At 34.9% G+C, this 26,138-nt stretch overlaps 1 protein-coding gene across 3 annotated transcripts in view; it reads right to left on the reverse strand.

The window, feature by feature from the left end:
• Positions 1 to 26,138, reverse strand: part of STXBP4 (syntaxin binding protein 4) — a 180,640-nt gene that overhangs the window by 55,828 nt on the left and 98,674 nt on the right. For 2 of the 3 annotated variants that reach the window (XM_059996537.1, XM_059996538.1), the window contains 4 exons: positions 15,505 to 15,681; positions 8,954 to 9,070; positions 8,421 to 8,470; positions 6,728 to 6,861 (listed from right to left, as the gene is read on the reverse strand). In XM_059996537.1, coding sequence (XP_059852520.1) covers positions 6,728 to 6,861; positions 8,421 to 8,470; positions 8,954 to 9,070; positions 15,505 to 15,681 — 478 coding nt within the window. Of the gene's footprint in view, positions 1 to 6,111; positions 6,465 to 6,727; positions 6,862 to 8,420; positions 8,471 to 8,953; positions 9,071 to 15,504; positions 15,682 to 26,138 lie in introns of those variants that run through there. The other variant, XM_059996539.1, reaches the window with a different exon arrangement.

Here is a 26,138-nt window from a genome sequence, read left to right on the forward strand (position 1 = left end):
ATCATTTTATGTTATAGTCTGTTCACCATGTTAGTACTAAGGTATACAGCCTTTTACTTAATTAAATCCTAGATATTGTGCATTCTGCAACCCCCTTGACAACTATATTCCTGCTTTGTGTGAGAAATTAGGTCTTGCTTGTCTAGCCATGCCTTCATACCTTACGGCTGCTGGCAGTATATGTGATTAAAGTATATATCTGAAATACTGTCCTGTAAATGATCTTCTGTGAAAACACATACGATGTGGTAGCTCTGGGATTGACTCACCCTGGATATCTGTTTGTGTATACTAAATACTGGAAACATGGTGGCTTCCTGATTTTTATGACTGACAAACTGTATTATGTTTGCTTCCTATGTACCAGTAGAGAATAGCAGATGGTTACTACAGATTTGGTATTATTAAATCATTTCAACACTTCAATTCTCAGTAACTTGTTTAATGAAAAAGGCAAATACCCGACACTTAATTAATGTGCAGAAGGGGCAGTAGGGAAATATGAGGTAGTCTGAGATCCAAGATGATGACAGGCAATTGCTTTGTGCTTGTGGACTTTTGGTTACTCATTGACCCGATATGCAATGAATATCAAGTTTAAACATTAATACTGAATTTCAAGTGTTCCAAAAAATTATACATGCTGACCAACTTCTCTTTTTAAAAATGAACATTTGTTCCTTGCTACTCCAAACCTAGCCCATGCTACTACCATCTCCTATGTAAATCATGTAATAGCCAACTAGTCTTCCTGCTTTCTTCACTCTTCGCTACTCCTACAGTCCAGTTTCAAAAAACTGCCTGAATGATCTTTCAAAATGTAGACCAGATCGATCACGTTATTCCTTCTGCTTAAAACCATTAATGGCTTCTATAATACTCAAAATACAATCCAAACTCCTTCCTGTGGTGTTCAAAGCCCTATACGATCTGGCTGCTTTCTAAATCTCCACCCTTACCTCCTGCTACTCTCCTGCTTGCTCATATGTATCAGATACCCAGGCTTTTTTTCTGTCCCTCAAATATGTCAAGATCGCTCCTATCTCAAGGCTTTTAGAGTTGGCCTAAAAAACTCTTTCCATACAGGTTTCCTCCTGGCTGGATCTTGGTTCAAATGTCACCTCTTCAAAAAAGGAGGAGTAGCATCCCCACTTACTCACATTCCCTTACACATCATCTGGCTTATTCTATGCCTCACAGTCATCACTGTCTGGAATTGTCATGTACTTATTTGCTAACTTGTTTGTCCATCTCTGCCCTTACAATTTATTTAAGCAGCTTGATAGCAAGGATTTTGTTTATGCTGTTATCAAAGGGTCTACGTCAGGGTCTGGCACATTGTAGGTACTCAATAAATAATTCATGAAAGAACGAAGTAATGAAACTAAGTGAATCTAAATGATTACCTTTTCTTAAGTGATATATTTTTCCCTCACTTTTTTTTTTTTTTGGAAATAAAATTGTGCCAGGAAAGAAATTACTTATTTTTCTTGAGGCTAATAATAATTTGCCCACTTAAAACAAAATTGAATAACTCAAGTATAGTTTATTTTCCAGAAACGACCCAAGATTAAATTTGATATATTTTCTTAATGGAACATTATAGCAGTAACCTACTTTCAATTTGCAACAATATAAGAGAATATGTGAGTTTGCCATTTTCCTTGAATGGTAAAACACCACAAATATTTACAGTGGTTATTATCTGGCTCTGAATAACCAAGTCACTAGAGAATAGGTCTGTCTAAAAAAACAGGTGAAACTGTCTCTTAAATGGCATCAGATCACATAACCTATTCCCTATGCGTGAAACATTTTCCCCAATTCTAGGAGAAGAAAGATATATAAATAATATGATTACTTTATGGGAAGTAAATACCATAATGCCCATTCTAAATAGTATAGCTGACTTCCAAAGATATATATATATATATATATATATACACACACATGGCTATACACACATGGTATATATATATACACACATGGTATATATATATATATATATATATATATATATATATATATATATATATACATGATAAATTCATGTAGGTTAATAAAAATATGCTTTGAAGGAAATAAGGAAGGCAAAGATGAGAGTCTGAGACCTCGAATAAGTACAATGAGAAGATGCTATATCAAGTGTGAGCTTTGGATCCAAAAGAAAAATTGTGAAGGCCTTTAAATATTGCAGTACTGCATTTCCCCTTTTTCTCAAAGAGCCTTTTTCCATCTGCCTAAATAACTTCTAATTAGCATCAGAATGTAAAGACAAAAAGCAGCTATTACTGACATTCTAATTTTAAAAGTTAAAATATTGCTAATTTCAGACAGGAATATCTAAATTGAGACAGGAGTCTTACATAGACAAATATGTGTAATCGGATGGTTGTTGCTTAGTAGGGGAAAAGTTCATCTTTATTTTCAATGGGTTGAGTAAAAGCTATATAATTATTCAACCAATATGTAACAGTTGAAAATCCATACTTCTGCTTTTATAAGAAATGCCACAATGAAAATACTTGTATATACATTTTTAAGCACATCACTGATTATTTTCTTTGCAAAAATACTAACAGGTGGGATTATCAGGTTAAAATATTTGACCATTAAAATTTTCTTTTAACTTTCAAAAACACTTTTCAAATAGACATTTTAAAAGCTCTTGATATATACTGCAAAACTGATTCCCAAGAATGTTGTGTCAAGTTATATTCCCACCTGTAGTGATGAGAACACTTATTTTCAAATTTAATTGGTGGCAGGCCCAGATGGCTCCTAAACTGAAGGGATTTTTATTTTTGTTTAATGCCTTATACGTGAGTAAGTTGAGAAAAGAAAGTGTATTTTATGCTGGAAGGTCCCTGCTCCTTGCTTCCTTCGCTCTGACGTCATTTGGGCCCTCGTGGGTGTTTGAACTTTTGCTCCAGCTGCTCACGTCGATCCTGTGTATCTCAGAAGCTGAAGACCCCAGTTATTATTATAGTTTTACCCTCTGTTTTTGGTGCAGGGAGGCGTTCCTTTCTCGGTTTTTATCTTTTGAACACACACAAAATTTTAAACGTCATTTCTAAGTGTAGGAACAGAATGGCATGAGATCACCCTACCATCTTGATCCTGAAGTCTATTCTGAATCTTGACAGCTATCTCCTATTTTCTTGAAAGTGGACTTTTTCATAATCATATATTTCTATGTATACATATATATCTATTTGTTTATAAGAGCTTGAATGAACTGTGTGTGTGTGTGTTATATGTTTCTCTTTATACAAGCCTTGAATGTAGACAGCTCTCTACTCAGAATTGGTTTTTGACCCTTGCAAGAATATGTGGATCCCTGGCTGCCCTGACACTCAACCAAGTTGTTGATGAGGGTATGATCTAAAGCTCAGGCTGGAGGCTGGCCCATGTGCATTGCATTGCAAGTATAAGGACAATGCATCAGTCTGAGGGGAGTGAGTCGTGAGCCAGGACCAGAGGCGGCTGTGCAGAGCAATGTGGCCTGTGGTACAGAAGCTGCTGTGCCAGTTTCCCTTTATATTTATTTCTTTACATACATTTCTTGTATGCCCCAGTGTGTGTCAGGTCTAAAGTGTGTCTAGGCTGCCTAAAGGATCAAGCCCCAGATGGCCTTCTGCTTGACACAGAAACTGTGTGGACCCTGAGGATTTCAACAAATGACACTGACTCACCAAAATAATAGAGTAAAAAGAGTCCATCTACCCCCTAGCCAGTCTTTGACTTTATTCATTACCCCTTCAAATTAGAATGCATTAAGGGGTGCCCTCCTGTCAGGGTTCCCTCCAGTTATTCCCATAATTGCTATTGTTGTTTAGCAGAGGACCTTCATGCTTCTCTTCTATGTGGTCCTACCTGCCCTATGTTGAAAAGTTTTGGGGATTTGCCTGTAACTGCTAGTGCTTTTGAAGACTTCCCCCCTATTTTTATATTCCATCGATCATTTCCATGGGAAGGAAGGTAGAAGCCTGTGTTTACTCTGCCGATTTACCAGGGAGTCAATAAGTTCTCTTTTTATAAAAAACCTCCTATTGGATATCCAGCCAGATATTGTTTGTTTTTTTTTTTTTTTCAGATATTGTTTTAATATGCATTTTTTAAAAATAGAACTGCCTCTTCCTGCTTTCATTACAGAATTTTGTTAATCTAGATGTCAATCAAATGAAAATTACACTTTAAAACATGTAGTTATTTCAAATAAAGATGACACTAAAGCATTGCAATACTGACCATGTAAATATTGATGGAGATCAATATAAGGGCCTCCAGGGGTTCCAGTACTGATTGAAAATGCCTATTATGTCTACATACTGTTTCACTGAAGGTAATGTAACAGAGCAGATCTAAGTTTCCTTATAGTTAGCAATAAACAACTGAAAGATAAGCTGCTGATTCAGACATTTAACCGCAGTTTCCTGTGATGATTACATTCTAACTCAAAATCAATAATAGCAATAAATGTTATATATTAAGAAAAGGTCTCATCTATCACATTTTCAAATGTATCAAAGTTAAACAAAGCTTTAGAAAATAATTATATAATGCTTACCATAGAGAAAAAGTATTCTTTAAATTAATTACTATAGATAGTAATGTGGTACCAGCAGCAGTAACAGCCATTTATAGAACATCTTATACTTTAAGGTACTTTACATGTATCTCATTTAATCCTCCAATCCTGCCACTTCAGATATTATAATCTCTACCTTTTATATGAGGAAACAGGCCCAGAGGTTAAGTAATTTGCCTAATGAAGTTGGATGACCAATTGAGGTGCTCTCTGGGGGACCTCCAGGGAACATCAGAGATTCTGAGGCACATTGTTTACGTGGATTCAAAGTGCTGCTTGACTCTTGGCTGCCTATGTCATTCATATACTTCTCCACTGCTAGAGGTATTCTTGTGAGAGATGGATGGCCATGTTTGCAATGCTGTAGAAAGCATTCGTGTTCCCTGTAATTTTACATCAGGGGTTCTTAAGTTGGGATTCATAAACACTCTGAAAATGCATGAAAAAAATGTGCTTAATTGCATATTTCTGGGAAGAGGACTTTCACCAGATTTCCATGGAGTCCATGATCCAAAAACGGTTCACAATTGTCCTCTAGATATTCCTTAGTGACTGGTTTTAACCTATAAGACCTAAGAAATCTTAATTTCATTTCTGAGGAAATTCCATAGTATAACATCCTGGAGTATACTTAAATTAACAAGAAAGTGGAGGCAATTACCCAAATGAAAATTTCAAATTGAAACTTGAAATAATCGGATAGCCATGGCAAAGGAAATGAGGTGGAGGCTGTGGCTGAATTATCTACCACATGATAGCAATTTTCTCCTTTTCATTACAGATGGAAAAAGCTACTGCTTAAAGAGAAAGAAAAATGAGCTGAGCTTATCTGAATTATCACACTGAAAAAGATATGTCACATATAATTACAAAAGTGCTGGGAAATATGCAAACATTAGCAATTGTATTTCTAAATAGGAAGACAACTTAGAAACAATTTGCTAGTTTTAAGCAGCGGAGTGGGTATAATCTTATGACAGATAAAAAGTGAAGATGTAATTTTCCACTTTTCTTCTAAAGAAGTTCTGCTGAACTTCAAAAATTTTCTTTGAATAATCATGTTTGACAAATATAAAGGTTAATGCTAGCAAGGTAATTAAAATTAATGATTGCAATGTCCACTGGGCTATGTCTGTGCAGGTGTTTTCCTCCACTGTTCCCATCCTAGCTTAAAAATGTCTGATATATAAAATTCTGATCTTACACATAATACATTAGTAGTGGCTATTTTCATCCCTCCTAAAAAATAGGAGCAATGTGGCCTGTGGTGGTTACTGAGAACACGGAGGTTACTGAGAACACGGCTGACTCTGGGGGTGTCCAGTGGTTACTGAGAACACGGCTGTCTAAATAACTTCTAACTAGCATCAGAATGTAAAGACTAAAAGCAGCTATTACTGACATTCTAATTTTAAAAGTTAAAATATTGCTAATTTCAGACAGGAATATCTAAATTGAGACAGGAGTCTTACATAGACAAATATGTAAGGAGGTTACTGAGAACACGGCTGACTCTGGGGGTGTCCAGTGACAGATCATGCAGTCCCTTGAGAGAGGTATTCTCTTAGCTCTGAAGAGTAGGGAACTCGTTCAGCTGCTCTACAGCCCTTTAATTCGTTACCCTGCTGACTGCCCCAGGGTTTGTTCCTAGCTTTCCCTGCTTGTGATCTTGAGGGTTTTTCATGGTTCTACTTAACTCACTGTCTTTCACCTTTATTGTGTTCTGGGGTCTCTTGCACAGCTGGGCTGTATCTTCAATCTTATTCCATCTGTTGTATATTATTAAAAATTTCCTCAATGTTGAGTCCAACCTTCTAGGTTTCCAGTGCTGTTGTGGATTTATTTTTATATTTATTCTTCCATTTCAGAGAGACTTTAGATGGAAGTAGAGGTAAAAAAAAAAAAAAAGGTCTTAATCAGCTATCTTCTGTTGGAAGCCATTTTGAGCACTTTAAATAAAGCAAGTATTCTCCCCCTACAATTGGTTGCATTAAGATTTTTATCGATAAGCTATCAATTTTACTGTAGGCAAACCAATGCATTTAACAAGATTAAACTATCAAACTTGAAATTTTCTTCTTTTGTTTTGCTAAATAAGTTACTTTTAAGCACATGAAAAAAATGCAGAAAACTTACAATCCATATCAAGTATGGCTCGGACAGATTTAACAAGTTCCTTAGATTCAAGTGCCAGCGTTGCTGGGATGTTACGTCCACTCCTTCCCAGTGGTGTGAGGGACGTCTGGGAAGCTAACATAGCTCTTCTTTCACTATGGAAGCAATAAAATAAAGCTAAACTTATTACACAATGAATAATATCTATCTTTGCTAAGTCTGAATTCTTCATAGTTATGAAATTGTACAAAAATTTTTGATTTCTGGGAACATTGTATTCTTGTAGCCATAATCAAAATAATTCCCACAAAATAATATTTCTGTTTTCAATTCTTTATTATATAATAAATAGGCATATTTAAAAAATTAGGTTTATCTTATACATAAGGAGGAAGGGATAGAAGGATAGCTTCCTCCTAAATCATTTGTTTGGCTTATTTTGTGAGTGCTTGTGTTATGCTAACATGATTTGGCCTTTTATTTAGTTTTGTAAACACTTAAATTAAGCACTTAAACATAAATTTATTAAAGAGACATTTACTACTACTTCTAGTAATATTAAATATAAATTCAATATGTATATTTGCTCCTGAAATTCTCTCTTAAACTCTTCCATTTGCTATCCCTAAATCTAAAAAAGCCTAGAGCATTTATACCACTTTTAAAAAATGCGAAAGTCACCTGAAATGAATGCATTCTGATACAATTAAAATGCAAGGTTTTACTTTTACCATTATGCTGAAACTTTTACTTGAAAAGAGACAATTTTAGACTGATGACAAAGCCATCATTACTTATAATGCATCTTCCTAAGCATGATAGTATTAATTCACAAGGAGAAACTAAAGCATCAATTCTTAAATTCAAATACAGAGCCTTTATTCCGTGTAGAATACCAAGGCCAACATCCATTACAGATGATATAGTATATTAAAAAGACTGAGCCAAATTTTACTAGTGTTTAACTTTCCAAGATGTAGCAAAAGGTTGCTTAATGTTGCTTTTTTTTTTTTAAAGTTGATGTATAGTTGATTTACAATGTTGTATTACTTTCAGGTGTACAGCAAAGTGATTCAGTTACATATATTAATGTTGCTTTTTAAAGTTACTTTTGTTCTGTGAAACTGCAAGGGCAGGCTCTGGCTTTTAAATAGTCATTTTTAATACCAAAGCTTTTGAATTATTATTCAAGGTCACAATGAAACCTTGGGTGGTGGGAGTTTGGGACATGTCTAACCCATACAAGCGGAATCTGACTGCTGAGTATTTTAACATCATACTGAAAATAATCATCATGGTATTCACATAATTATTTTACATCATAAGCAGCATAGATAACAATAAAAACATCAGATTTCACCTGAAGAAATAAAGTATTACATTAAAATGAGTTTAAAGGTGTACTACCATATGTACTACCATGTACTACCATATTTTTCTAAATTCAAAAATGCTATGTGGAAACTTAAAATATAAAGAATCATCTTCATTTATTGAACTGCTGTTTTCACAGAAAAGGGTGGAGTTTTCCTATGTTTCTGCAAGCATACGTTGCTAGAAGTAGAACTACATTGTTAGTGGTAGTCTTTATAAAAGGAAAAAAATTGCTTTGACTGTCTTAAGACTTTAAGAGATTTTAGTATTGTAGCACAAGTACCAGATGAAGAATGTAATCAGTGGCCATACTCTGCAGAAAGCACTTAAATTTTCTTACCTTAAATTTAACAAAGGAAGAGAATTATCACAAAACACTTCTTGAATAGCCTAGAGACAAACAAGAGAGTGAAGGTGATAATGTAACTTTGATAGCTTTTTAAAATGTTTTCTCTTGCTTAAATAATATTTATAACCCCCTCCACCCATATGATTAAAAAGGTGTTATATAGGGGAAAAAATCAATTACATTAACATACAATTCTACTCAGAATTATAATACACAGAGAAACATTTCTTTATAGGGTAGTTATCAACTAATGTTTACATAGTATCAAAAGTTAAGAAAGTGTTCATTAAAACATAGTATATATTTGGGATCATATTACCCTGTCTCAATTATTTCTCTTAATCTGTATGTTAGCTGGTCTTTTCATTATCTAAGCAATTTAAAATCTGACTGTAAGTCATCATTGCTGTTTTGAGCCCAGAGAATGTTTCACTAGCCATCAAACGCCATGACATTTACCTGTATGTCAGTTGTCTATACATTTCTTAAAAATGGACATAAAGTGATGTAACAGGAAAATTTACCTCTACAAAATGAAGAAGCTTTTCAGTGGATGCCTCAAAAGTTTTTCGAGCCATTTCTGATTTTCGCAATTGGCAGTCAAGTACTGTGATTCGCTTTCTTAACTCCTGAACACTTTCCTGGACAGAGATATCAAAAGGAACATATTATACATTTCTTCAATTTTATACTAGTGGCTCCTATTTTCATTTTTTATTAACTAATATCCAACATTACTATATCATTTATTTTCTCTCTTCTTGTACATATCTTCTTGTTTTGGGGGGTACTTAACTAATTGCATATTTTTAAAAGTTAAACTGCACAGGAATGCTGCAAACTTTTTAAGATAAGCTACAAATAACTTTTATTTTAATAAAAGTTATATAATAATACATTTATTATATATGTTATATATAATACACTTTAATTAGTTTATATTATATTCTTATATTAAAATACATTTTAATTAGTTTATGGCATTTCTTGACAACATGGTTACCAGAGGCTGACGGAAACCCCTATTAGTGTGGCACAATCCAACATGCTGAAGATATACATAAATATTTTTTTTTTTTTTGCGGTACGCAGGCCTCTCACTGTTGTGGCCTCTCCCGTTGCAGAGCACAGGCTCCGGATGCGCAGGCTCAGCGGCCATGGCTCACGGGCCCAGCCGCTCCGCGGCATGTGGGATCTTCCCGGACCGGGGCACGAACCCGCATCCCATGCATCAGCAGGCGGACTCTCAACCACTGCGCCACCAGGGAAGCCCTATACATAAATATTTAATGTAATATGACCCAATGTAAAGCTGAGCTGACGGGGAAGTAAAAGAATTCCAGGAAAAGTGAAGGAATTTCATGAAGATAAGCAATAGCAATGCTGAATGAACCCACTGAAGTTAGAGTACACTGTAGCACAATTTGATCTCAGGGTATTTGCTGATCCTTGGAGGCCTATAGTTTGGGGTTTCATCAGGCACAAATGGCAAACAGGAGAACTTTAATGGGTGAATTAGGGAGAAACAAAACTTTTGATTTTGCCTCTGGTGAATGGTTAAAAAAGTGTCCCCCGAATAATTGCCAACCACAGTCCCCCAACTCATGCAGGTTCCAGGTCAGAATTTATATTACCCGTGTGGCCTGTACATTCATAAGCTGAAAATTTAGTTTAAATTGGTCCCTGGCTGGTAAAAGCAAACAAAAAATTTCTCTAGTGGGGTTATTTGCTAAACTCAGACATCAAAGAATGCCTACATTTAATGTATCAAAAGAACGTGATCTCAGCAAATAAGCTACTATGGATGAAAAGTCAGCTGAAGGAAACAAATTATAGGATCAAACCTATAGAGATAGCAGCTACTGAAGTGATCAGATACAGAATATAAAGTTATGTTTAATATGTTTTAAAAATTAAGAGTTTAAAGCATAATAAAGAAACAAGAAACTATCAAAATAGATCCAGGTGACACAAAAAATAGATCTGAAAAGTAAAAATACAGGGAGGGTGGGAGGGAGATGCAGGAGGGAGGGGATATGGGGATATATGTATATGTATAGCTGATTCACTTTGTTATACAGCAGCAACTAACACAACAATGTAAAGCAATTATACTCCAATAAAGATGTTAAAAAAAAAGCAGTAATAATTAGAAACTCAATTTATTCATTTACTATCCAATTAGATACAGATGAAAAGAGAATGGGTGAACTGGAAGGCAGAGGTAAAGAAACTTCTCATAATAGAGCATAAAAATAAAAATGGAAAATATGAAAAGAGAAAAAATAACCGGAAGAAGATCTAGCATACATCCAATCTGAATTACATAAGACAGACTAGAAATAATGAAAGAGGAATAGGTCAGGATGAAAGCTTAGGGTTTTTCAGAAATGGTGAAAGACACTGTTCCTCAGATCAGGAACCTCATTCCATGAATCTCAAGCAATATAAATAAAAATAAGTGAACACATGACTGATCATAGTCAAACTGCTGAACACTAAAGATAAAATCATCTAAAAAGAAACAACAGATAGCAAACAAACGACAGACTGACATCTGATATCACAACCATGGAATAAAAACACTGAAAGAAATTCAGTGCCGATTTAACAATCTAAATGTAGCAAAAATATATTTCAAGAACAAGAGTCAAAAAAGAAGTTTCCAGACAAACAAAAATAGAGTTTATAACCAATAGATACTCACTATTTCTAAAAGATGAACTTCTAAAAGATGTACTTCAGGAAAAAAGAAAGTAATTCTAGCAAGGATGTCAAATGAAAGGAAGAATGTTGAACAAAGAAAATGATAAACATGGAGGTCTATCTAAATGAAGGTTGACTGCACAAAATAAACTGTAATGGTATCTAATTTATGATGTTAAAAGTCAAGAAAGAACTAAAATACTTAGTTAATAGAAATTAAGCAGAAAGGGATGATTGGATTTATGTTTTAAAGTCCTTACAATATTTAGAAGAAGTGGAAAGCCAGTGATTAGTTTTATAATTTAAGTTAAAATAGAATGTTAACATTTCTAATATAATCTTTAAAAATTAGAAACCAAGTGTCTAACTTCTAAACTAGCAGAGTAAACTAAATGAAATGGGAGTAGGGGAACACAGGAGAAGTCTGACCCAATCCAAAAAAGAAAAAAAAAAAGGGAGGCAAAAAATGACAAAAAACTAGAAAACATGGGACAAATAAAATGCACAAAATAAAAGGGTAGAAATGAAGCCAAGTGCATTTGCGAATAAGAATGTAAATGGAAAGACCTTTCCAATTAAAGGTCAAAAATCAGTAAAATGGGGAAAAAAATCCAACTACCAGTTGTTTATCATAGACACAATTAACATATAAGGACACTGAAAAGTTGAAAGTAAAAGGATGGAAAAAACACACAGGTAGATACCAAAAGAAAGCTGTTATAACTATTTTAATATCAATCAAAAATAAGCATTAAGGGGGAAAGAAGATTGAAGAGTCACAACATTTTCGTAAAAGGATGATAACATAATTCTAAGCTTGTATGCAATTAAAAACATTACTTCAAATATATACAGAAAATTTTAAAAAGTAATCACAAGGGAAATTTTAACCTATTCCCTGACAAAGAAATTAATATGACTAGAGAAGAATTGAACCCCACAATTAATGATCCTGATCTGGTGGACTATATAAAACAACACATCAAATGATTGCAGAATTCTTTTCAAGCTCTCTTTGAATATTTGTAAATATTGGTCAGACAGTAAGCCATGAAGCAACCATCAATGAATTCTGGAGTTATCTATAGACTAGATTCTCTGGCCATATGCAATTAACCTTTCTGTTCCTCAATGATGTTTATGAATCAAGACACAATCATAAATATGTAAATTTCCCCCAAATTATATATTTAAAGCATTTTCAGTAAAAATGGCAATCGTATTAATTTCTTTTGATGGAATTTATAATCTGAGTCTAAAATACATATAAAAGATCAAAGGGTTATATAGCCAACACACTTTTAAAGAAAAAGAACTAGACAGGTTGATCGGATCAAGATTTAGAGTAAAAGAGACTTTTGAATGAGCGGTGCTGGTATAGTTGGTCATTCACTTAGGATAAAAAAGAAAGAATGAAATGAATCCCCACCTTATACAATGACATAAAACCATGACAGAAGGATCAAAGTTTTAAAACTTTTAGAGACAAATATAAAAATATCTTTGGGAATGGAAGGACTTCTGGAAAGACACATGAGAGGAAAGACTGAAAAGTTTGATTACTTGAAAATAACACCTGTTCATTTCACCAGAGGGTGAAAAGGTAAGCTATAAATTCCAGAGAGGATTTTTACAACATAAAATATAAGATAGGTTAGTAACCAGAACATACAAACAATCACTACATGTGAATATAAAAAAGACAAATAACCCAGTGGAAAATGGTTAAAAGATATGAAGAAGCATTTCACATAGAAACACAAATGCCTAATAAGTGCATAAATATTAACTCAACTGACTATCTGGGACAAGGGGCAAAGACCTGGTTTATTGCATTTGGGGGTGTAAATAACCCCACCATGGCTGATTTCAAGCTAACAACATGATGTGTTGAACATGCAGTTAAGAAGAAATGCACACAGTCAGCTCTCATAAACTAGTACCAGCTGGTCCCAGCACATCAGTAGCTCAAAATCATTAGAGAAATTAAAATTAAACCACAATGAGATACACTTATTACACCTAACAGTTTGATAAAAATTAAAAGTAAAAGAAAGCAAGCATCAGCAAGGATTTGGGGTAAACGGTAATTCTCATTCATTACTGTTGGGAGTAAAATTGGTTCAAACACTTCCAAAAACAATTAGGAATTGCCTAATTGTAATTAGTAAAGTTGATCATACAATCACCATTCAACCTAGCAATTCCACTCCAAGATATGAACCCAAGAGAACTGTTACACATGTGGAGCAGGATATATGTACAAAACTGTTTTCAGCAACATTGTTCATAACAGAAGAAAACTGAAACGATTGGACTGTCCATCAAATACAGAATGGACAAATATACTGTAATATATCCACTCAATGGAGTACAAAAAAGCAATGAAAAGACATGAACTAGCTATAAACTTCAAATAGATGAATCACAAAAACAAAATTTTGAGTGAAAAACCAAGTTGGAACAATAAAAGTAGTATATTTCTATTTACATAAAGTTGACAAACAGGCAAAATTAAACAACATATTGTTAAGGGATATATACATAGGTAGTAAAATTATCAAGAAAATGTTTAACACTAAATCCAGGAAAGTGATTTGTTTACCTATGAGGGTGAGGGAGGGGGATGCAATTGGAAAGGGATATTGTGGGTCTTCGAAGGTACTGGTAAAGTTTTATTTCTTAAGCTGAAGGTGAAAAAAAAAAGGGAAATAAGTAAATATAGAGATAATATAAGGGAAAACTTGTAAGAAAAATAATATTGTTACAAAAAGAATATGCCTTAAAAATGAATATTGAATCTGAATCCTGTAATATCTTGGTCAGTGTCTCTTCAAGCAATCTCAAACAATTAAAAACAAATTTCCTTCTATTTCTCCACTGGTATTGGGTTTGGAAAATGTTAAGATGCTCATGTATAACATCTCCTCTTTGGGAAAAAAAAAAAAAGATTATCTTCAGAGACAGGTTAATGGTTTAGTTTAGGATTTTGTTAAGAGGAATGGCATGAGACACCATTATGCTAAAAAAGAGAAGAACTGAATTAATTATATTACTACACGACTTAGGACAAAAACATTTCTCAGCTAGGAGCTGGAAGAAAGAATAGCAAATAACTTATGCTTTTAAAAAAATGAATAAATTCATGTGAACTCCTTGAATGTTATATTATTTAAAAAGTATTTTTAAAGACTTGATTATCCCTCCAAAAGTAAATCAAGTTATTATTAAAAAAAAGTACTTTTAGTGTTTTGAAAATTCCCAAAATATTTTCAGAATCATGTTAAAGTTACTCACATGAAATAAGCACATATCTCTGATTTCAGAATGGAAACACTGGGTCAAGAATAATAAATACAAGTAATATTCCTAAGTATTTCTGCTGTCTCAAGTAATGTTTTCCCCTTGGCCTTGTGGTATTATCAAAGAGTGACAGGAATGTCAACCTTCTTTTGAGATTGGTTTAAATGGACAGATGTGAGAAATATATTAGCGATTCTTAAGAGCTAACCGAAGAAAATTTCAGATTTTCTTCTGTATTTTGCTTTTCTAAAACTGGTTTCATTTCTACTTGGTATATTTAAAGTATTTAACTCTTTTATGTTTAAATAAATACACACAAATTTTTCAAATTTGTTTTATGTTCTCTTGAAAGATGACTGTATTAGAGAGATATAAACACTATGGTTATAAATGAACTCTATGAAGTTATAAAATATCTATTTCAATTTATTTAATTTTCTACCTTACTTCAGTGAAGTAAAAATGTCTGTTACAGTTTTTGAAGACCATTCAATGAGTGCAGTATGTCTTAAAAAATCACATAATGAAAAAATTCACATTAAAAAAAGTTCACATTGCCTTCTGGAAAGCATTCAGTATTTCACTATTGAAATTGGAGTCTGCTAAATTCAAACTCAAGTTTCTTTCTATTAATTATCTTGGGCCTTGGGCAAAAAATTCTTTAACTTTCACACTTCCTTGAGTGCTCTAATCAAAGAGCAAACCCCATCCCTAGACTCTCCTCCTCCCATCCCCACAGGACAAATTAGCAAGTTTAGGAAAAAGGAGGAAACCAATGTAATCAATTAAATGTTAAATAGTTCCAGGACTCAGTGCCTGAGCTGTACAATGTTGACCAATGACCTGAATAAATTTGGGCACATACTTTTGCATCCCAAAGCTATCTGGATAAACGGAGGCTCATAACCTTCACATTACCCCCATCATGACACATCATCCTATCACTGAATTATAGAAGACAAACACTGACCTAGTTTAGAAGTGCAGATGAAAAGAAAATGAAAACAGGATACATGACAACGGCAAGGAAACCATGGTAACTAGAAGAGAGAACTGTTTTGCTTACTTTATTTTGGTCAGAATAATCAGCAAGCTGAGCCTTCAGCTCTGTAATCTCGGCCTCTAACAGACGGATCACTTCTTCATAATCCATTTCCATTCCGTGTGCCTGTCTCTGTGCAGCTTCGGCAAGATGAAGCCGACTTCGCAGGGCTCTTGTTTCTTCGACCACAGCTTTGGCTTCCTAAAAATTTCAAAAAATAATGTCATTGAAAAAAAAAACATGTAAAAACAATTCAGTGGTTTAAACAAAATATTTTCCTCCTTCCTGGAAGTTCTAATTCTAAAAGTGAATCAATTATACATATGTTTCTCACATCTCAATTTGAAAAATAATATTCACATTATTTTATTGTACAGAGTAGCTGCCTGACCTTACTTTTCCTTTCTTGATTTCTTAGAAAACTTTCAGTATGGAATCTCCAACTTCACACATCTAGCATAGAATTTTGAAAATAAGAGAAACAAAGGAGAATTGAAAGTGGAAAATAGAAGATTAAGAATTAGCTGAAAAGATAAAAAGAGTAGGCTTCTACAAAAGTCAAGCAGGTGGTAGGCTCATGTTCTAGGAAGGCTCTTGCAGCTTCATCAGATACTGCTGAGAGATTTATGGTGTTGAGGGCTTCTCCGTGGTCCAAGTGCCAGGAGCCAAAGCTTATTCCTAGACATCAGTCTAACTGCTACTTCTCCATTTTGATTTAAGCCAAAAGGTAGAATTCAGTAGCAAAATATACAGCTATTTCTATGGGATGCAATGTTCACAATACATTTATTAACCACATGTTACATTTCAGGTAATTCATGCGTCTTCTCCCATTTAACATTTAGAACAACACTGAGGGAAAGGCATTATTAAAAACCATTTTATACATAATCAAACAGAGGCTCGGAGAGGTTACATATCCTATCCAAGGACACATACTAGTGCCAGAATTTAAACCCAGGTTTACCTGACTCCAACATTAATGTTCTTTTCACCATTTTATTCCACCGCTAGATGACAAACAAACACAAAAACAAAACAAAACTATATAATAGCTACATTCTCCACCTTAGGAAGAGGACGGTGTGGGCAAAACCACTTGCTCTCTCAAAAATGTGTGGTGTTGGGTCAATAACAGTCCCCCAGGACACCAATATAATTTAATATGGCACTTGTTACAATGTAAACCGCTTCTTTTTCTTCACTTGATGCAGAAATCTCTTTTCTCTGCAATGGAACTTTCTGCTACAATTGCCATGGCTAATATTCAACTGTGGCTATTTTAATTTTCTGGGAGCTATTATAGGATACTTGCTTTAGTTTGAGCCTAAGGGACGGTTAGAAGTATTTTTACTATAGGACATATATATATATATTTTTTGCGGTACGCGGGCCTCTCACTGTTGTGGCCTCTCCCGTTGTGGAGCACAGCCTCCGGATGCGCAGGCTCTGCGGCCATGGCTCACGGGCCTAGCTGCTCCGCGGCATGTGGGATCTTCCCGGACCGGGGCACGAACCCGTGTCCCCTGCATTGGCAGGCGGACTCTCAACCACTGCGCCACCAGGGAAGCCCTAGGACATATTTTTAAGGGTCAATTTTTCATTCATACATTCAATAACTATTAAGTACTTATTATGTGCCAGTTTCTGTTTCAGGTACTGAGGACAGAGCACCTAACAAAATAGACAAAAAGTCCTCCTTTTGTCCCCCAGAATTTACAATCTATTGAAAGCTTGGGAAGATAGACAGCAAATTAGGGATAATCAATGACGATCTCATTGAGAAGACATTTAATTAGAGAACTGCAGGAAGGATGGAGCCATGAAAGTTTTCCAAGGAGGAACTTTCTGGGCAGAGAGAACAATTTGTACAAAGGTCCTGAGACAGGATTGTGCCTTGCATCTTCAGAGAACAGCAAGGAAGACAGTGTGGCAGAAGTAGACAGTAGTAGAGGACAGGAAGAAGGGAATAGTAGGAAATGAGGGCAAAGTGGTCACAGGTTTGGGCAGGGATGGTGTTGGCGTGGAGTTGCAGATCTCGAGAGGCTTTGGAGGCCACTGAGAGGACTTTAGTTTTACTCAGGGTGAGAGGGGAAGTGACTGGAGAGTTCTGAGCAGAGACGTGGTATGCTCTGACTTAAATTTTATGTGGGTTACTTTCACTGCTGTGTTGAGAGCAGACAACTCATCACAGGAGTAGGCAAGGGTGTAATAGGGAGAAGAGGAATGGGATAGGCAAGCTACAGTTACTTTAGCTTAGACAGGGTGACAGTGGTGGAGATGGTGTGAAGTGGTGAGATCCTAAATGTAGTCGGAGGGCTTCCCTGGTGGCACAGTGGTTAAGAATCCTCCTGCCAATGCAGGGGACTTGGGTTTGAGCTCTGGTCCGGGAAAATCCCACATGCCGCGGAACAGCTAAGCCCATGCGCCACAACTACAAGCCTGCGCTCTAGAGCCCGCAAGCCACAACTACTGAGCCCATGTGCCACAACTACTGAAGCCCGTGTGCCTAGAGCCTGTGCTCTGCAACAAGAGAAGCCACCGCAATGAGAAGCCCACGCACCACAACGAAGAGTAGCCCCTGCTCACCTCAACTAAAGAAAACCCGTGCACAGCAATGAAGACCCAATGCAGCCAAAACCACATAAATAAATAAATAAATTTATAAAAATAAAAGAAATAAATGTAGTTTGAAAATAGAGCTAACAGGAGAGTTCTTCATCATTAACAACTTTTACTTAGCACTTACTGCATCCAGACAATCATGTTATGTGATAAAAAATACAAAGGGGGTAAAAGACACTTTCCCTTTTTTGGCTCAGCTTAGAACAGAAGGTATGACTTAGATAAGTGGAGGAAGAGAGTAGGACATATTAGACAAATGAACAGTGTGAACAAAGGAAGAGGGAAAATTAGGAATCTGAATGAGGTACATTTGAGAAATGACAAATTTTGAAATAGATCAACTTTGACTGGAGTAGATGCTTCCTCTAGGGGCACAATGGATAAAAAAAGATTGTGGAGAGGGAGGGAAAGGGCTGGGCTCTGGTAGAAATGGCGTGATAGGCAAAGGTGCTTGGATCTGGGGAAGGCTTGAAACCTTCTGAGCAGAAATTGATATGAGAACACAGTGGTTTAGAAAGCTAGATCTGGCAGCAGCTGCAGGATGGAGACATGGCCAACCAACTGCCTATTGTACCCTTGACTCAAATAACTTTGCTTCCTTATTTTTAAAAGTAATTGTCTTGCAATAAAAGGTACTTTTAGAAAGAAATATCTAAGGAAATAAAAGGACATTTACCTAACTACCACATCAGTCAGTTCAGCCCAGGTGATCAAGGGTCACCAGTGTCAGCGCAGGATCAACTTCACATTAGACTGTGCATACAGGAGGTAATGGCTTAGTATGTGTTGACAGAGCTCTAGATGTTTGACATGGATCAACTCAGATAATCCACCTAATGCTGTGAGAGGTATGTCTATTATTATCCTCATTTAATAGATAGGAAACTGAAACGTTAGGGAGCTTGCTCAGAATCGCAAACTTAGTAAGTGGCTGAGCTGGGATTTGAACCCAGGCAGTATAGTTACAAAGTTTGAGCTCTTGGCTACCAACTACAGAAAATGTTAAAAAAACAAATCACTTGTAGATGACAATATCATCAGTGTCCAGCCCTGCATGAGCTTTTAGGATGTGGTCATTACAATAAACTCAAACACATTCGAGGCTGCTACACTGTTGCCCATTTTCCATTCACTCAGGCTAGGAAAAAAAATATTGCTACTGAAGAGAAAGGGAGGGACAGAGAATTCTCCATAGCTGCAATAAAGAATAACTAATTCGGTGATTTGTCTCCTTCACACTCGCTTCATGCAGTTTTTATTCTTCTATAAAAACAGCACTTTTATTTTTGTTCAAAGAATACTAGTTAATTAAAAGAAGAATCTGGATGGAATTTATATAGCCATTATAGTGCACTGATGGCAATATGGTGTGAAAGGCAGTTGGGTGGTAAAAGATGCAGAGGTTTTGATGCTGAATAAATTTATGCTATTTCTTTAGTAAACGTATAATTGTCAGGTTGGTAAATGTGACCCCTTAGCAAAGTTCTAGCCCAATTCCCACCGAACGGCTGTTTAAAAGATTAGTGCATTGAAATGACTACTCTTAGAGGAAGCAGTAAAGAGAAGATAGCAGCAGTGTGCCGTATTTAGCAATACAGGATCACATAATCCATTTTTTCTTTTCCTCCTGGGCTGTCTTCTAATAACTGTAAAGCCTCCTATGTCAGTAACAATTGAGCCAGAATTTTCCCAGTACCTTACCATGAGCCTGAAATCCCATCAGGGTAAATGCGGCAGCCAGTTCACTGATTTACTTTGTATTAGGTACAGATTAATTCATTTTAGAAAGTTAGGAAATAAGAGAAACTAAGATGTAATAGTAAATAGAAAAATCAACATAAGCATTATGCTTTTTAATACTAAGCAGTACAAACAAATGCACTAGAAGGGAATCATGAATTATGAAGGCAGATCTCTGACTTAACTTTCTTTCAGTGACACTGAGGAAATGCCTTCAACTCACACTGTCTTATTGTAAAATCAGGATTTTCCACCTCACAATTTCACAATGAACCTTCAGGGAAGATCAGACCACATTCTTCTTTGAAAATATAGTTCAAACAAATGAAAATCTTTGTAGGCTACAAATACTTTGAAGTTAGCTATGTGATTGTGTTGCAACAAAGGGCAGTATAAACTCAAAGGGGAGCATAAGCTCAAACAAAAGACAATATATTATCTGTTTTTCCACATATAGCACTTTTTCCCCCTTAAGGCATTAACATGATATTGAATTAAAAATATGGGCGTTTGATGAGATATACCTCAGAATCTTAGATATGTGATTTTTTTTCATTTTCTGGCTCTGTAATTCTCCAAGACTCTGTTCATTTGTACAATGGTAAATAACAACACCTACTTTATAAGATCAAAACAACTGTCACAATAGGGTTAAAGAAACCACTACAGTTCTTGGTACAGTTTTTTTCCTGTTCATCTTTACTGCTTTTGAAATATATTCATAATCACCAATGTGATTAGAGGGTTAGACTACATCAAATGATTGAAGGCTTTCTTGAGGCACTGAAATAGTTGTTCGGAAATATAATGTGCACATGTCTTTTTTAATGTTAGCAACAATTATGTAAAACCTTTCCTCCTCTAGTTGTGAGTTTTTAACGGCTCCCTAAAGTAGAAGGAAAAAGCACTAACTGCAGTTGCTCATTTGTAATTAGGTAGTACATCCACATCACTAAACTTAGAAGTTCTGTAATTTTTAAGCTAATCAGTAAATCTTTCAAAATGTCAATGGTTGACAGGAGAAAAAGGAGACTGCAAAGAGATATATGTTTTAGTGTAATGTAACTTATGCTACCAAGCCCAAAAGAATACTTCTCTTATCAGCTTCCTACATCCACTCATTGGAAAACCCTTCTTGGTCTTGGTCCCATTACAGCTTGTGAAAAAGATTAAGGGTTACTGCAGGAAGAGGGCTGTTGAAGGAAAGCATTTAAAAGCAAGTTATATCTAGTTTCCTTAACTTATGTGTCAAATTTATTAAAATATGTTTCATATTCCTCTCAATGGATGATCACAAAGTAATTTGCTAGATGTTCACAAAATGAACCTACAACTCATCCCTTAACCACGATGCACTTGGAGGAGAAAATGAATTCACAGAACTTTATATACGTCTCTGATATGTGCTCTCTCCTTTCCCTTTCTTTATGCCTTCTCCGTGCATACATCCATCCCACTACTCCACCTCCATACCTAACCAGTTATTAAGCACCTGTGAATTCTTCATTGATGATGTGTTTGTACCATTCCTTAATATCCATTCTTACCATCATGTTACTGTTCATGTCTTTAACACCTCGCACTTAGGTACTATGAAAATCACAAAAGTAATCACTCTGCCTACTGTGTTCTTCACTATAATGTATTCTGCATACTTCTGAAGGATCAGTTTTCCTGAAATACTGCTTAGGTAACAAACCTAAGGTAACTAGAGAAAATGTTGCTTAGGTAAGTACATGGTGCATGACAAATACATCCTCAACCTCCATACTTCAAGGTTCTCCACTATTTGTTCCAAATCAACCTTTCCAGTTTTAGCACATTTGACTCTCTTACAGGACTACCATATCCAAGTACATTCACTTACCAAATTTCCCAGACTAAACTCTCCCACCTCCAAGATGCTTTTGAGCACATTATTCCTTCCACTAGGTGAATGCACTTTTCCTCTTTTTTCTTCATCCAGTTCTCATCTATCCTTCAAAATCTACTTCAGATTTTACCTCCTCTAATCTTTCCAAACCACGTAAGCTTACAATGATTTCCCCTCCTTTTATTCTTAATAATATCTGTTGTCTTTAATTAATCACATACTACTTAATATCTCCTATGGCTATGTTGAACTGTCATTAAAATAGTATTTTACTCCCAAACTTTCTAATGTCAAAAGGTCTTGACTGCCCAAACTAAAACACAAGCTGTCTGAGAGTAAAACCCTATCTGATATTAACAGGTGCTCCATTCAGCATAAATATGAGATATAACTGAGTGGACAAACAGTGAAAATGACTATTTTGTTTTTCATATATAATAATTGCCTTAGAGAACTTTATTAGGTAAGAAGTTTTCATAGGAAGGTTTCAATTTTATGGGAATATTTGAGAAATGTATTTCATTTAAATAATTATAGTAAGAACCATAAGCCATGCTATGAAAAATACCACATAATGAAAAGCAAATCATTTCATTACACTCTCTTTATATATAAACAAAATCCTTTTATAGTATTTATCAAGTAAATGAGATTACATCTAAACCATGTGGAATGAAGACTACCAAGGTCGAAAAAGGACAGATAGCTACACTTTATTTGTGTTTGACAATTTTATTTCTTGCTTTTTCATTAAATAGATTTAAAAATTTAAAGATTTAAAAATTATGCATGCTAGTTTATATTTCTCTAAAATTTACAATTTTCCACCATAAGTTTATATAATAAATACATGCTCCCAAGGACTATATAATCTTGAAAGTCCATTCCAATCCCACCCATATCCCTGATTCTGTGATTTGTGTGGTGACACTCCTTTGTAAAGTAAAAATGATAGATATGTGCCAATCCAAGAAACAAAGATTTTCTTTACTTTGTATGAAAAAGCAAAATCCTAACTTTGCAAAGGAAGACTTGGTTAAGCTTTCTGGAGGAAAAGCAGGTCAATCAAATTATAATTATCTCTAATTAACCCTCCCAAGAGCTGTCAACTTCTTTACCTGCAGCTGCCTCATCCTCCAAAAGGTGCAAAATTGAATTCTGCCTCTGAACATCAAAGCAAATCAAAGAAACAATGTTCAATCTCTGTTTATAAACAGAAATCCCTAATCAAAGACAGACACACAAGTACATCTATCTAATAAATTTTACCATGTGAACTTTGTTCAAAATATAAATTAGTTAAAACTCTGTTTTGACAATACATTTAACCCTGAACACATATTTTCCGGTTTAGTGATGGTTGACATAAAAGAAAAAACTATTTTCCTACTTCTCCAGTTCTGGTTACAAATGTACCAAAAGAGAACATTTACAGTATTAGAAATTCCTTTCATAATCAGAATTTATATCTTGTTCATTGAAACCTAGTACCGCTCAAAGGCTACTTTTGTAGCTATCAAATATTTAGAATTCATCTGAAGTTTGGAGTTTAAAAACAGAAATTTAGTCCTTCCAAATTAACTTTTAGAGAATTCAGTTAGAAAAAAATTTTATCAAATTTTGTTTGTTTTGATGGCACTTGACCAAGAGTTCCAAATTTGAATCTAGATATAATAAGATCTAAATAATAAATAAGATTCTTAAATTGATTTGGAAGAAAAAAAATCAGTGAGAACTGGTAAGCAAATTCTGAAAAACAACAATAAGAAGGAAAAAAAGAAAGAAAGAAAGAAAACAAATAACGTGGGACATGGCCCAAGAATTTAAGGCATATATAAACTACAAAAGTTGGTGCTAGCCAAAGAAGAGTTAGATAAAACATTCATTCGCCCAATATTTATTAACAAAGCAACTGGAAAGATTAGATAGCCCAAACAGACCCCTAGATTATATGAGAATTTAATTTATGGTAATGGAGATACCACATAACAATGAGTGGTTGTGACAACAAACTATTTGGAAAAAAAGTGTAAAGTGTAGACACTCATCTCATACCATATACCAAACAGAGTAATTTCTTAGGTGGGCTAAACAAAAACAGAGATGGGAGGAAAACCAGGTAAATATGTATCTGAAATTGCTAGAAATGAAATTTTTTTAAAGTTAAAAAAAGGGGGGGGGGAAATCACACAAAAAAAGATAGATTTGACAATACAAAAACACCTGTGTTTAAAAACTTCTAAAAAATTAGAAAGACAATTTGTATATAGGGGAAAATATTTGCAACAGATTTGGTAGATATAGGGTCAATAACTACAATATAAAGAGATCTTATAAAATGATGTGGGGAAAGTGGGAAAACAGTTATTGATTAAGAATAGAAGTGAAGAAGAAAAAGCAAGAGTGGGAAGGGGATACAAATGACATAAGGGGCATATATGGTCAGGAGTGGCAGAATGTCATGAGCAATCATATCAGGAAATCAGCTGCCTTGAATATGAAGAATTGTGATGGAAGTCACAATTTTATTTGAAACCCATGTTCATAGACGATCTTTGCTATCTAATGCGGATGACAATGAATCAAAGTACGTACAATATTTTCAAATAGGGTGATTTATTTATGTAAGGTTAGGTAGGACTAGAGAAGTCTTGTTTTTAGTTCTAAAGTAGTTTGTGAATAAATCATTTAACACAACGTCATGAGTCACACAGCAAAGTAAGAGTACTGAAAGTGTTTCTCACAGGTTAAACTGCCAAGACAGGAGTTTTATAGTATCAACTGCCTTATCACTACTTCCTCCTTGGGTAAAATTTACTAGTTTGTCAGCCAAGTTAATATATATTGCTCTTACATTAAGAAACATAAAATGTTTGGCATCTGCATAGATGTTTAAAATATACCCTGGAAAGGTGCTCTCTTAGCAACTGACTTATGGAATTTTACAGATTTATATTTGCTTGTTTTGGGTTAAATAAGGAAAATTATAGGGAGTAATGCCTACTTTGGTATACAATCACGTCTCTGACAACTCACCACCGATAGGGCACCTATTCTGAAGTGCTTTCTAGGAAGTGATGGTTTTCCTCTATTTTTCGTTTTTCTTACTAGATTGAGAGCTCCTTGTAAAAAGTATATCTAGCTTTCACAGTGCATTCACACAAAACAAGCATTAAATAAAAGAAGCTGAAACATCTCCCTTGCCAAGTTGCCCTTATAAGTTACCGCAGGCATGTGTGAAACAACTGATGAAAGAATGCTGAATGTGGTCCCTGAACAGCCAGAAAATAAGTGGCTCACAGTATGGAAACCAGAACCCTAACATCAGTTCTAACTAAGACGACTGATATAGAATATACTGTAATCAAATTGAACTGAAAGGTTTCTATGAAGAATAAGATCACTTTCCTCCCAAACTTCTCTAACATTGAAAATTCTGTGAGTCTAGTTAATCTAACACAATTAAAACAGTTCTATAGTATCAATAGGGTAATAAAATTTCTCTCAGAATTCTTAAAATAGTAAGAACTTTTCTACATTAAAAAGAAACAACTATTTGGAAATGGGTATCTGAAATAGACATCTTTGTTTGCCAAAGGTAGTTTAGAATGCTACATTCACCTCCAGTGAATCACTAGATAATGGCTGCTGTCTGCAAATAGGAATGACAACTGGGCTGTCTTCGTGTTCCTTTTCCAAGCAAGCTGTCTTTAACTAAGGCAGTTACTTGGGCAAAATTTAACATTGGAGAATACACGGGTCATTTCTTTGATTCTCATAAAGGGAATTAAAGTTGAAAAATAAATCCAACCAAGTTTGTTTAACAAGTTTCTCCACTCAGATTGCTATCATTGTAGGAGCTTTATAATCTTTTTTCTCAAAGAGGGTGCTTTTTTGTTTGTTTTATTTGCTTTTTAAAAATCATTTTAAGATCATTGTAGACTACACATGGTTGTAAGAAATAATACAGAGAGGTTTCCTGTACTCTTCACTCAGTCTCCTCCAATGGTTATATCTTTCGTTAGTATAGTAGAATATCACAACCAGGAAATTTCATTGATATGATCCACCAACCTTAATCAGGTTTCACCAGTTTTATAAGCACTCAGCAATAAAAAGGAACAACATAAATACACAAAACAACCTGGATGGATTCCAGGGGAAGGATGTTGAATGAAAAAAGCCAATCCCCAAAAGTGACATATTGTATGATAACACTTATATAACATGCTTGGAAAGACAAAATTATAGATACAGAGAACAGATTAGTGGTTGCTAGATGTTAAGAGATGGGGCATGGAAGGAGGTGGCTGAGACTATAACAGAGTAGCAGGAGGGATCCTTGCTAAAAGAGGGTTTTTAATAGAAAATACAGGTTGACATTCTGAGGTTACAAGTGACCATCTGAAATGGGAACACA

This window comes from Delphinus delphis, chromosome 19 (genome assembly GCF_949987515.2).
Source record: "Delphinus delphis chromosome 19, mDelDel1.2, whole genome shotgun sequence".
In the NCBI taxonomy this organism is placed as follows: domain Eukaryota; kingdom Metazoa; phylum Chordata; class Mammalia; order Artiodactyla; family Delphinidae; genus Delphinus; species Delphinus delphis.